Raw genomic sequence first — 13,805 nt, 5'->3', positions numbered from 1 at the left:
TCCAGGGAATTATAAAATGAGACTCAGGATCTCATGGCCCTGGTGTTTTGGGCTTATCTACACTTAAAGATTAGGATAAAGTCCAGGCAAGCTTGAATTTCAGTTAAGGTGTTCCTGAATGTCTCCATTTTCTGGTTGTATTCTTACAACCTTAACTGTATTTTCCTGTCCTGGAATAACTGAGTGCATAAAAAATACTTCAAATTATTTTTTTCTTTTGGTGACAGAGCTAGGAAATAATCCTTATTTGTAAATGGTAAAGAATCCTGATGAATGGTGTCAGCTGTTTTAAATAGAATTACATTGTTTAAATAAATAAAATTAATTTCTTTACCTAGTTGTTCCTTTTTTTTTTATTTTACAGTGGATTCCAGTCTTGCAGGACTTCAGAAATAAAGACACAGTCTGGGGCTTTGTACCATATCAGAATGACAAATCTTCAACAGAAATTTCCTTTCCAATTACACTTCACATTGGAGATTACAATATGGATGGCTACCCAGATGCACTTGCTATACTGAAGAACACTTCTGGAAGGTAACACAAACCTAGAAATAAAGCCATCAGATTCCTATTCAATCATCAGGCATAGAAATTACTAACTTTAGTGCATCTCATTCATTTTATCAAGTGAGCAAGACTTTTGATCTCTGCTAAGCGTTTCCTATTGAACCAAGTATGCATTTACATGCTGCATTCAGAATGCATAATTGTATAGGCTCAAACTGGGACTCTGGGTAGGGAATTGCATCAGGGACTGGAGCATGAGGCAGCATTTAAGGCACTCCTCCCAGAGCTCCGGGGCTGATTCTCTCCCCTTCCTTTCCCAAATCATCTCCTGTGAATTTCTGACTTCATCTGTCAGTGCTGACTAGTAACACCAGGCTGCTGAGAGCCGGGGAACCTGTTCTGTGCTGTCACATGGAGTGAGCACTGCCTGGTGACTGCTGAAAAATGCAGTAGTGCTTTCCTCTTTTGGAGCACCAGAAATTTACCAGTGATTTTTACATTGTCCAAGAGAGCTGAAAAGAAACAATACACACACCCAACCCCCTCAAAAAAGAAACTTCTAACCCTTCTTACTAAATTTTTCAGTGTAATCTTCTCATCTTCCCTTTTTTTTTTTCAATTTTTGCTTCACTGCTTGCCTTCCCAATAGTTTCTACTGCTACCATCTGGTGCTAGGTGGGAGAGGGCATGTGGGGATGCTCCCAGGGAGCGTGCTGTACACAGAGGAGTCAGTGATCCATGTAAGAGCTGACCTGAGTAGGTGCAGTGCCGAGCTGTTGAGCACGTGCCGCCGGGTAAACGCGGCCGGCTGATCGGAACGGAGCAGCCTGTGGGCAGCTCTCACCTGGCACCTGGGGAGGCTGCTGCTGGCCTGTCCTCATCTTTACCTTGAAGTGTAGCGGCATGTTTGCATGTGAACATGCTTTTGCTTGACAGTAGGGATGATGAATAGACGTGTTAGCTTTGGAGAAAAGCTGAGAGCCCCAGAGACCACGATGCCAGTGAACCTCAGCCGAGACAGGATGTGTGCACGTGGGTGCGGTCTGTCTGTGCCAGCAGCTGCAGAAATGGAACGTTACCTGTGCCATTCCCTTTCTCTTTGTGTCGTTGCTTGTAAAAGGTGTTCTAACCCATACTTTGTGGAGTCTTAGTGTCTTCCTTACTTGGCAAATACTTGCACTAAAGCATTACAAAGCAGAATTAAGTCTCTCGTACAGGTGTATTTGTTATCTTCCTCTGCATGGTATTTTGGATGATCTCGGGTACAGGTTCATAGTTAGAATGTATACTCAGTATGGAAAACAAGTGAGGACCTCACTTTGATGCTTCAGACAGTAAGAGAATTTGGTGCTAAAGTCCAAGAAGTCAATTCAGGTTTTCTAGTGGTTGCCTAAACATGAGTCACCCACTGACATTTTTGTGTTAGAGTTCTTCAGATAGTGATACACACCTAAAGGTGACCCAGTTTGAAGAGTAGCGTGCCTGTGTTCAGCCTACATGATGTGATTCATGACAAGGCTGTAAGCAGCTGAGCTCTGTCTGTACCTCTGAGCCTTAAAATAACAGCAGAGCAGCTGTTTCTATTCAGACACGGCAGACGAGAAGGAGGTGATGCTGTTACGGCCCAGAACTTGCCAGGCAAAGTTAAAGCACTCAGGCCCTGAATGTCAGGTGTTTCACTCCAGACTTCCCTCAGCTGGGACTTTGCATCTTCCGTTCAGCAGTCATTGAATAAAGACTGCAGACAGTCTAGAAAGCAAACCAGGACCAGCCTTCCCTTTGCCAAAGTAACGCAGGGACGTGGGAACTGTAAAGTTGCTGTCTTTGCTTTTACCTAAGCCTCAGAAGTCTTGTGCTTTGAGCTGTACTACCATGTGTACCCTGGTGGCTGGTGCACTTCAGAAGGGCTGCATGAAGATTTATGGAGTTCAGAAATGTACTTGAAGCTGTTTTAAGTCTTAGGAGCCTCTGTCCTCTGGCTGGCATATAATTACAGCAATTTAACGCCGTGTAAAATCATTAAACAGTTTGTAAACGGTTATTCCTGTAGAAGCCCAGAAGTCATCTATGTCTTGTTGCAATGAACTGGTGAAAAGTGATACACTTTTATTCTCCTTGCTTCTGAATTTATTTGCTTGTTCAATTTAGTGCATTCAGAATTATTTTTAAACTTGACATCAAAGTTGAGTGACACAGGCATAAGGACTGGAGGTACTGGCAGATGATGTGACAAGCTATTAAAAGGGAGGTTCAGAAAACTGAGGAATTCTGGCAAAAACAGAGTAAGTAACGGAAAAATCAAGGAATATGTTGCATGTTAACATTGTATCTATCCAGTATTTGTAGAAAAGTCATGGAAACATGCTTTATAGTTCAGGATGGAAAGGAAAGTCACTTTTGCACTCGCTATGAGTTATCACATTCAATATTAATTCATTGGTACTGAGAGACTTAAACAAATACTTCCTTTTTAAATGTGCAACTGGGTCACTGATTGGAGAGAATTAAAACAGTGTGGGAATTAAATTAAAAGCTGTCCTTAAATTAGAGCAAATTAAAATGAAAACCTTATTTAATCGATTTTAAACACTTCTGGATCAAGCTGTTTATTTCTTACTCTGAAGCCTTTCATGCTACATCTACAGATCTAATTTCAGTGATTGATTACTGTGATTAAATGATAAAAGCATTTTTGTAAACTCTTGACCTCAATCTGTGCTATCATTTAGGAAGCCTGGTTTCTACTTGCTGTCTGTAATGTAAAGAAATCAAAGCAGGCAGAAGCAGTTTTGTTCATCTGAAAGTATACATGATAATGGAAGAGAAGGATTAAAATCAATTATATGCCTCCATCACAATCCAGGAAAGTACTTTCAGATCAAATCCTTACAAATCCCTACAAAAGACTGAAATAAAGATACCACAGTTGGGCATAATGTTGGTTTACTGTCCTGCCCAGTGGGCAAGTCAGGAAAATGATCAATAGCTTCAAGCATTGCCAGAACTGTTATAAAACTCTGCTGTTTCATCTCCTGCCATAACCCTTTGATTTGGAATTACACTGTATAATATTCTGACAGTGTGGAGACATTCCTTACCAGAAACAACAGAAAGGAATCTCACTTGTGGTTGCAGGTGTTGTGGGGGGGTTGAACCTTTTGAGCCTTCATTAAGACTCAATAAATTCCAACAGGTGCTCAATAAATTCCAGCAGGTGAAGCTGCTAAATGCACTGTAGAGCCACACATATTTATCTGCTCAGTCTGAATTCTTTTAACTTCTGACCTAAGTCAAACCTGCACATTAGAATTCGAGTCCCCAGGTTTTTCTTCAGTCTAGATACATAGATGAATTCTGTATTAGAAATTGTGTGTGTATATAGAATAATAATAGGTGAAGGGATTTTATCAGTAGTTAGTAATTGGTTCAGCTATACCTGCTGTCTTACCTAAATGAATTCATTTCTTCACGTGCTGATTTTAAATTGACTCTGGTAACATTGGAATTGTAAGTACTGCATGTGAGTTTATAAATACCTATCTCCCCTCTAATTAAATGAAAGGAATTTTGTTTAGCGATTGTTTCCAATTAGATGCTAGTAATTGGCATGTTGCATTGCAAATAAGTAATCTAACTCTTTCAAATCCATTTTGATTTAAAGGGAATGTTTTTGACTGGTCAAGTTGGCAATACTTTATCTCTGACACAGCTGATAGCAGTAAAGACTGAAACTTGGAGACAAAAACCAACTGGATATGGAAAGTTGAATAAAAAACTTAAGTATGATGGACTTCTAGAAAGTTTTCTCGGTGTTCATGCTCAGTTTTAAATTGATATATATGTATTAATCCTTTATATGGAAGGACTCTTATTCGACCAAATTATCTCTTCCTAAATCATTATTAGTTGTCACTTGTCAGAAGGAAGGTTGGATAGAGGACTTCTTTTAAATGAAGGATTGATGAGCACCTTGTAATTGAGCAAATCTAAAAAACCAGAGGCAAATTCAATTATTCTGAATGTCTGGAGTGAGACGGTTGTAATTTACATGTCCCTGGTATTACTGTAAATGAGCTACCCTAAAACTGACAGCATGAGAGATGGATGAAATTAGCAGTAAATATTTAATTCTAATTGCAAAGGAATACGTTAAAGTAGAACTAAGATAAGTCTTTGGTCTTTCTTTAGTGTTAAGCCTTATTAAATCTCCCTCTCCTGCATAGATGACTTTGGGCAGAAGGTACCAAATTGGGGTATAATGTCCTTTGGGATAAAGCTGTAGGTAGTACCCGATTTATCTGCAGCTGCGTATTGGTGTGCATAGCTCAATATTTGAAGTGCTGCAGATGGTGTGTTAAGGGTCAACAGGCTGGTCTCAGTTCAGAGCTCTTGTGCTCTCTCTTGTAGCATTGAGGCTGAATTGTTCGGTATTGACTGCTACACATTTGTAGAGCACTTTAGCATTGATTTTTTTCGGTTTTACCATTACAGAAGTGTCTGTCTTTATAGGCTTTCAAGGACATTGCTTTGTCATTTTAAGGATGCAGATAATTATCTTTGTTGCAGGGAGATTCTTTCTGATGGGAAATCTTCAAAATTTTGTTCAAAATAATAAGAAGGTCATAAGCTTGCACTTATTTATTATAGTATGGATCAGAAATGAAACATGGAAGTAGATAATTTAGTTCTAGGGCTTCTTGTTGTATCACAGGCCTAAATCATAGGAGGATTCAGCTGGCAGCTCACAGGCCAAATTCAGATGTCTCTCAGGAAGAACCCAAGCAGCTGAGGAGGCAGAGGACAGCTGGTTCTCTCCCCTCTGCAGACAGTCAGGGCCTGCAGCTCCCTGCTGCTGCAGCATGGCCTGCACAGCAGCATTTCCTCCTCCCAGGCTGAGATGCAGCACACGGACCGGGGGATGCTACATCTGCGAATTAATTCATTTCCTCTATGACAGAGCTCTCCCACAGTGCACTTCTTGGGTCTTCAGCATCTGGTTAGGGTTTGAGATTGCTTTTGTCTTCCTCCTGTTTGTCTTATGTTTCCCTTGTAGATACAGAAGGGTGAAGGAAACTGGCATTTCCGTACTCAGTGCCACTTTGATTAATGTTTTCCTTTTTTTTGAGTTGTAAGGAAAGAAATTAAAAAAGGTTTCTGTAGCAGATAAACTCCTTGTGTCTATCCATTCACAAGGCTTATAGTTCAGACTCGAGTAGTGTGCAGAGTATAATGCAAGCCTGAGTCTTTCATCTTTTAAATAATTATCATCTAAGTAATTTCTGACAATTCAAAAAAATCTGAACTGAGTCTTTTGTAAAACTTTGTCCAAATTTTAAAAAGCTATGTTGGGATGATGAAAAAGAGAAATTGAAACAATCTGCTTACCTCAGCTTGTCACCTTACCTTGGAGCTGGTGACAAGCCATCATATTGTGGTATGGTACTTAGGTAATACATGACATGAATGTGAGCACTTCAGAATTTCAGGTTGTGATTGTGAGTTCTCAGACACAGACAGTGCAGCACCTTAAATATTGCAGCTCCCTCGTTTCCTTTTGGCCATGTGTTCGTTCAGTGATTTGCCTAAGGAGCAGTGCCTGTGCGGCCTGGACGCTGCTGAGACACAGAGCCCACCTCGCTGTCCCCGCCGAGGCAGCAGCGTGTTCAGGGTCACACTGAGGACGTGGTTCTGCCTGTTGCCCTGGGCTCTGACAGCTGAGCTGCCTTCACAGAGCACTGCTCTGCCTCCTGGCTCTGCCCCCAGAAGGAGAGGAGGAAACTTCATCTGTTTCCATTGCCGAGGCAGTGAAGGATTCTAGCAGGCTCCCAGGATGCAAACCTGCCTGAAGAGCTCAAGTGTGATGTTTTCCCAGTTCCAGAAGCACTGGTACAATATCAGGGAGGGTGGGAACCTTGTGTCTCCCACTGACCCATAGGATACTCTTCAGAGGGGAGATTTTCCTACACTAGCCCTGGTATTCTGCTTGGTTTCTATGTTTCTTGTTTAGTATTGCACCTGTCTTTGTGTTGCATGTCACCCAGTGCCCAACATGGTTTGTCTTGCCCCATTTTTGCTGCACTTTAGCAGGTTGGGTTTTGTGTTTTATATTTTGCTTGAAACAGTGGAAAACATACAAATAGAGATTTGGTTTCATCTCAAATTTGATTAAAACATGCAGTGTGTAAGAAAAAGTATTAATGGAGCTGGGATGGGAAGAAGCTGTCGTGAAATAATGAAAAAGCATGGGCACATTTTGAATCGTGTTTAAGTTGATGGACAGTGGAAGGAAAATTAGGGAAAATGGCAGATAAGTTCATTTGTACAGTTTTCAGAATAAAGTACGGATATGTTCAGTCCTTTGACTGAATGGTTGAGTTATTCCTGTTGGTTTGAGTCCATTTGTTTAGTGTTTTCATTGTTTAAGTCAGGCATGACAATGATTGTAATTCTGTCTCTAAAGTTCACGTAAGTACTTCAGGATTTTTCAAGTACTCAGTGGCCGCTAGCTGTGCTTTTATTACGTTTAACTCCAGAGCACTTAAACTGTGTAATTACGATATTTTTAAATTTCTGTAATTTAGACTTCTCTCAAGTTGGTTTGTGTATTTTGTCTGTCTGTTTTACAGCAATCAACAAGCATTTTTACTGGAAAATGTCCCCTGCAACAATGCGAGCTGCAAGAGCGTGCGGCGCATGTTCAAGGTGTTCTGGGAGCTCTCGGATCTCAACCAGATCAAGGACGCCGTGGTAGCCACCTTCTTTGACATCTATGAGGATGTAAGTGCACCTCCTCAGCCCAGCAGACAGGCTCTGTGCCTGTCCCTGGACCCTGCACAAACCTTGCCTGGGCAGCCTTGGATTGTCCTGCTTGGGTAGCTGTGGATGGCCCTCTCCATCCCAAACTGATCAGCATTATATTCAAAATGTTTGAAAGATATTACAGTAAATAGCAAAGGTGTAAACTTTGCTGCACAGCGTTTTTTTCCCTAGACTAAACAAGCATTCTAATGTAAACTTGGGATTTTTTTCCTCTAGGGAATCTTGGATATCATTGTGCTAAGCAAAGGCTACTCCAGCAAGGACTTTGCTATCCATACATTGAAAAATAACTTTGAAGCAGATGCCTATTTTGTTAAAGTTATTGGTAAGTTGTCAATGCATGATCAAGTCAAAATGGGATCTTGAGAAGAGTGTGAATATTTGAGCCTTTGCATATGAAAATGTTAAGGTAATGTTCTGTACCTCTGCCACAGCAAGCCCGCTTTGCTGGAGTTCACGTGGGTGTGGGAATGGTGCAGAACCGCCTCCAGAAGGGGCTGATTTCATTTCAGGACCCCCTCCCGTGGTGTGTTCTGCTTACACTGCGTGATCTGTTCTGAGGGTCACTTTGCATTCCTGTGGGAATCAGTTCTGTGTTTCCAACCCAAAACCGCGTGGCGCAAACCACGCCTTACCCTGAGAGTACAGAGGGGCCATGAACGTGGCCAGGATGTGTGAATTAATGAGAACTGCTTTGAAAGGCTTGAGATAGATTACGATATTCATAATTAGGTTTTTAAACTGCATGCCCCACTGCTCTTCAACTGCAAAGGTGTTGAGCTTTGAGCTCATTTCCTCTCTGCCTTGCTTGATTTTTTGAGAACGAGTGAAAAATGAGGCTGTATGGGAGCCTATGAAGACAAAACTCACTAGCAACAACTAGAGGTTCACCTTCAAAAATTGCATTTGCCTTCGTGTTACTTAAATACATCCAGTCCTCTAAAGCACACATTCTGCACACCAGAAGAGAACAGAACTGCAGCTGCTGCTGGGGGCTGATGCAGTTATTGCTTTGTCCACAGCCTGAGCTCTGTTCTCATCGTGATAGTGTTCAATCATTTATCATGTTGATGGAAGCCTTCTTTAAATAATACTGTGTATCTGTAGTGTAATTCACAAAAGCATGCAGAAAATCATCTGGAAAAATCTTACACTTCACAGAGCCATACCAGAATTATGATTGTGTGATATTTTAATGGGGAAGGGAGTAATTTGCAACATGCTTTTTGATTCACTCTGTGTAAATCTATCTTAAAAACTGGAGCAAGCCTTTTTTTAGCACCCTTTTAGGGTGTGAGTATTTTTGCATAGAAACCCCATGAAATGGGAATTAATGAGTGTCTAAAAATATTTTTACTGTGATACAGAGGAAAGTATTTCTAACAAAATGTGCTTTGTGTGAGTTAGTGTATCAATAAATGCATTGTGTTCACTTATTTGGCATCTGGACAAGGAGAACAGCTTTGCTCATTACAACTGATGTCAAATGGACTTGGCCAGGTAATTTGTTCCAGGAGTGAAAGTGAGCAGCAAATTTCAGTGTGCCCTTTTGCATCAAAATGGGAAGACCTGGTTCCACTTGCATACTCACCTGTGTGTAACAGATAAATTAAAGCTGTAGCTTCAACAGCCTAGTTGTAGGTGCATATAGTCTTCAAATTCTGCTTTGCCACACACATTTGTCTTAACTGTTCAGATATTGGGGGGATTTGGACTGTGTAAAATATTACATCTTACTGTATATAGAAATTGCAACATTTTGAAATCACAAATGAAGAGTCATAGTTTAGTAGGCTTGACAGTTGTTAATATTCACACACAAATTATTAGAAAACTTCCTTGACTAGAGCAGGGCCATTTCTGACTCTCATAGGGAGTGATTTCTAATCAGGCTGTGGATATCTTACAAGCACCTTTTGGTATTTCCTTGGTCCCAAACATTTTGGACCCTAAACTCAATGGGCTCATAAAAAAAAAGACAGAAAATGCTTTAAGCAACTCCTGGTGGTTAGAATGACCTGCCCTCAAATCTGGTGCAGATCTTCATTTTCTGTCTGCCGTGGTTGCTTTGGGATACCGTAATTCATGGAGAAGTAATGTTTTTCCCTGGCTTCAGTACTTGGTGTGCATCCTCCTCCCTGCCCATTGCCGTTACTGGCCTGCTGCTCAACCAAACTGTTGTCATCAGAAGTCCAAATTTTGCATCAGAATGGGCTTTAGATTATTGTATGTGTGTGGGTTTTGTTGTTCTGTTCTAATACTCAGTGCGACAGGATGTCCTGACTTACAGAACAGATGGCTTTCACTGTCCCTCATTTAGCTTTTTAATGGAGATTTCTGAATGTAACTGATTTTTCAAACTAGTAAGTTTTAAACAATGAATTGGAGCAACTGTCACAGGCTTGAGATATTAATTAGCATTATGTACACCTGCTTATAATACTTCTGATTTAATAGAATAAATCGGTAATGGGATTTTTGCTTGTTACAGCTTTTGTGAATTGCTTTAAACCAAGTTGGAAAATGATGCTGTTATCTTTTTATCAGTTAAAACAGTAAAGCTGAATCTTTGCCAGTATTTTAAATGGTTAGAAATGAAGAATAATGAATAAAATGTATAGTTCACTGTTTTAAAAATGTTTTCATTTGGAATTTGTCTAACTGGTGAATCTGTCCTTTTGAAGCTGGTTGAGCAATGAGGTGGGGTAAAGCAGGGATGAATTTCTGCCAAGTATGCTTCCAACAGATAAGGAAATGTTATCCATTACCAGAGGTCACAAAGATACCTTTTTTCTTTGTGTTTTTGTGGATACCTGACACTAGCACTAGACTTCACCAGGTTTCAAAGGTGGTGCTTCTAAGATGAACATAAACACAACATGCTCACTTCTTGTTCTTGCAGTTCTCAGCGGCCTCTGTTCTAATGACTGTCCTCGGAAAATAACAGTAAGTGTGACAATGGCTTTGTTTAGTTTTTAGCTTCAGATAAGCTGGAGTCTAATTATACCAAAAACTCTCGACATATTAAAAGAGTTATTGACTGGAAGAATGTGTAACCTGAGTCATGACTGGCCAACTTCTGCTTCTGTGAGACCCATATCTTCGGGCAGCTGCTGCTCAGAGCTGGAATCGATGGAGTGATTGACAAAAATCACAAAGCAGGAGCTTTGTTACCCTGGGGGTAACACTGGGGCTGGGATACACCAGAGGCAGGAGGAATTTGGGTGCCCAAACTGTGAATTGTGCCAAGTCTTGACGGGCATTTAGAAATTCCAGGCAAAACTGACAGTGGGGCAGATCCAGCCACTTCTGGGCCAAACTCCAGCAGTGGGCACAGCCAAGGAAGGAAGTGCACTGGGCTCTGATGATTCTGCACACAGCCATACACATGTGGTGTTTTCTGTTCAGATTATTTTATTCGTCTCCAGAGATCTGCAACTCACCCACCAAACTGCCAATTAACAAATTGTTTAGCAATGTTCACTGTGAAAGTTGGCCTGAAAGAGGAACTTAGAGGTAGCAGTAGCACTTCAGCTCTGCAAAATTTTCACATTTAATTTTGACTTGAAAATAGAAAAACTGCTTCAAATGTGGCTAACCTTCACTTCAAGCCTATTTTGAGACATGGGGTTTAATTTCTGTTCTAAAATAATGAGGTTTGATAGTATCATTAACTTAATTACAAAAATCAAGGGTTTAAAAAGCAAATCTTCACAGCAGATGTTGGTGAAAATTTCATTATGGAGATCACTGAAACACTGTTGCCTCCATTGTAATAGGAGTTCTCTGACAGAAAGTAGCATAAGGTACATTTTGCCAGAGTACAGCTATGTGGCACCAAAAAAAAAAAAATTTAAATTTCATCATATTCGCTCATCTTCCATAGATCTGCATCAGCATCACCTTTGTGGTCTCCTTAGTTTTCATTCTAATCAGTTGTTATTTTCAGGCTTTGATCTCATCTGTCTTCATTATCACTTACTCTTGCAGTTTCAACTTACTCCTTTTTAAGGCATGTTGTGAAACACCGTCATCTCTTCTAGTGTTCCTTCTGTAACTTACTTTAAAGCTGTCTATTGGATTTGATGCCCTAATATCAGCTTGAATTCAGCACTAGGGGAAAAAAAAAAGGAAAAATTCCTTTAAAATCTATTCTGTAGTTGTCTCTCATCTCCCTTCCCCACCCTTTCTTACTTAGGTGCATTTGTTATGGTTCATCTTCAGTAATGCACAACTTCTTTGGGTGTTTGTTTATTTTTCCTCATGTCTGTGCTTTGATGTTAAGGTACGCTTTCTTCCTCAAGAAAATTTGCTTAAAATATATACCAATACTTGACTAGTGACTGTTCAATCACTTCCATTTATTAAATGAAGCACTGCTGAATAATGATAAAAAGACGGAATTTGTGCAGTATTTCTCAATTCAGAAATGCCATCAAGACAGTGCATTCTCTCGGTACCAAATGAGTTCTGCTTTTTCAGAACATGCAGTTATTTCTTTGAATTTTTAGGGGATTTTTACTTCACTTATAGCTTCCAATGAAACATTAAACATTAAACCCTGTACCAGAGGACTGAATAGCATTGCTTTCTTCATGAGAAACTGAACACTGCTTAGCCAACTGATTACTGTGATTATGAAAATTAATTTCCACATAATACCATGACTAAAAACAGTTGCAAGATTTCAAAGTTAAAACATAAAAACCAAATTATTAATGTAAAAAATATTTTTCTTCAGTTTGCTGTTTAATTACTATGGCTTCTTCTGTTCCTAAAATGTTGCCTGCCTTTTTCTTTGGTTTTTATCCCTTGTAGCCTTTTGGAGTTAACCAGCCTGGTCCTTACATCATGTACACCACTGTAGATGCAAATGGATACCTGAAAAACGGGTCAGGTAAGAGAAACTCACTCTGGGAATACCCAAGGCTCAGTCTGTCTGTGTTTGTGCTTCTCAGCAACCTCAGGAGTTGGAAAGGTGACAGAGGGAAATGGGAATGGATTCAATGGTGCCTGTAGTTTACAATGCCAACCCCCCCTCAACGTTCTCTTCCTTCTTTACAGATTGCATTTTTATTACAAACATTGCAGTTGCATTATTTTTTCATTTGTCCTGTGCCAGTTGGGTTTGAACAGTTGGCTGTAGCAAAAAATTGTTGGGTAAAATATCATCAGTTTGTGAAATAGCATAAGCTTCTGATTGCTTTCTAAGCAATTATGAATTAAGAAACAGCAGTGCCCTTGAAAAACGTTAAATACAATCCTAGTAGCCAGGGGACAAAAGATCAGGATAATATTCAGGGCACACAGGATGTATCTGTCTGGAGTTGTTCACTACAAGTGGCGGCTAAAATCAAATCCTGAGGAGGCTGGAGGGGGAATGCCTGTGTCCTTGCAGGTGATGCAGGAGCTGCAGGGTATCAATCATCAGGTAACAGGGTCAAAATCAAGGGGAAGGTGCTTGGTGCAACATGAATTGGAACGAAAGCTTTAATGGCCTGGGATGGTGCAGGTGCCACAGTGTGCAGGAGTCCAAAAACAAAGCAGCCAAAGAGAGAATCATCCATTAGGCTGTGTTCCAGGTGGTGCCTGATGTTAGAATATCCGGGGCTGCCTTCCTCGGTGTGTGCTGGTGGCTTCTGGAAAACACACGAGACTGTGCAGAGTGGTTTATTAGTCTCATTTATGACTGGTGATCTTAGGACTGTAATGGATTCGTTTCTTGCTTAGGCAAATATCCCAACCTCATCAGCTGAACATGATCAGTAAGTGCAGTCATCTGTATCTGTCTCTCCAGTCTCATTTCAAATTAAACTCAGATTTTTAAAAAATGGTTCCAGTAGTTCACTGGGAAGATCTTATGCCGTATAACACCAACTGAAATGAAAACAATAATTTAGGGGGGGAGAGGGTGACGTGTTAAGGTCCTGAGTCAGTCTGAATCACTGGCAATGCTCTCACCATGAATAGTGTGCTCAGGACTGTTAATTCCACCTGAGAAAAATTAAAGAGAAAGAAGATGTCCTGAAATATAAACCAGATAGCTGCAAAAACGTATTTTGGTACTCTGGCATCTCTGTGTTTGTACACGCTTAAATAAAGACATTTTTCAAACTCTGTGTCACGGAACAATGCACATACCTTACAAATGTGTGGAATAAAACTAGCTTAAAATTTGGACCTATTTCATGTATCATTTTCCTAACTTTTTTTTCCTGTTTCTCTCTTCCAAGAATAGAAGCAAATGCATTTTTCTTAAACATTTTCTTCAGGGTTTGCTGAGTTTGGTTGGTTGTGGCTTTGTTGGTTTTTTGTTTGTTTGTATTTGGGGGGACAGTTCTTCCATAAATGCATTGTTTTTCCGATTTACTCTAAGAAAGAGTTTTCAAATGTGATTTAATACCGCTATATTCCCTTCACAGCTACCATATTTACAAGAATAAAAACCTAACAGAGTCCAGGCATGATGAATTTCC

General features: G+C 40.2%; 1 protein-coding gene across 1 annotated transcript in view; it reads left to right on the top strand.

Annotated features, from left to right (window-relative positions):
* The window catches only part of ITFG1 (integrin alpha FG-GAP repeat containing 1), a 73,869-nt gene that overhangs the window by 44,314 nt on the left and 15,750 nt on the right, over positions 1 to 13,805 (top strand). Inside the window, exons 10-14 of the mRNA XM_066194276.1 lie at positions 365 to 537; positions 7,137 to 7,287; positions 7,546 to 7,654; positions 10,232 to 10,275; positions 12,148 to 12,226. Coding sequence (XP_066050373.1) covers positions 365 to 537; positions 7,137 to 7,287; positions 7,546 to 7,654; positions 10,232 to 10,275; positions 12,148 to 12,226 — 556 coding nt within the window. The remainder of the gene's footprint in view (positions 1 to 364; positions 538 to 7,136; positions 7,288 to 7,545; positions 7,655 to 10,231; positions 10,276 to 12,147; positions 12,227 to 13,805) is intronic.

Source organism: Chamaea fasciata, unplaced genomic scaffold (assembly GCF_029207755.1).
Source record: "Chamaea fasciata isolate MVZ Bird 193981 ecotype frontalis unplaced genomic scaffold, bChaFas1.0.hap1 SCAF_12, whole genome shotgun sequence".
Taxonomy (NCBI): Eukaryota; Metazoa; Chordata; class Aves; order Passeriformes; family Sylviidae; genus Chamaea; species Chamaea fasciata.
This window is presented reverse-complemented; position numbering and strand designations above follow the sequence as displayed.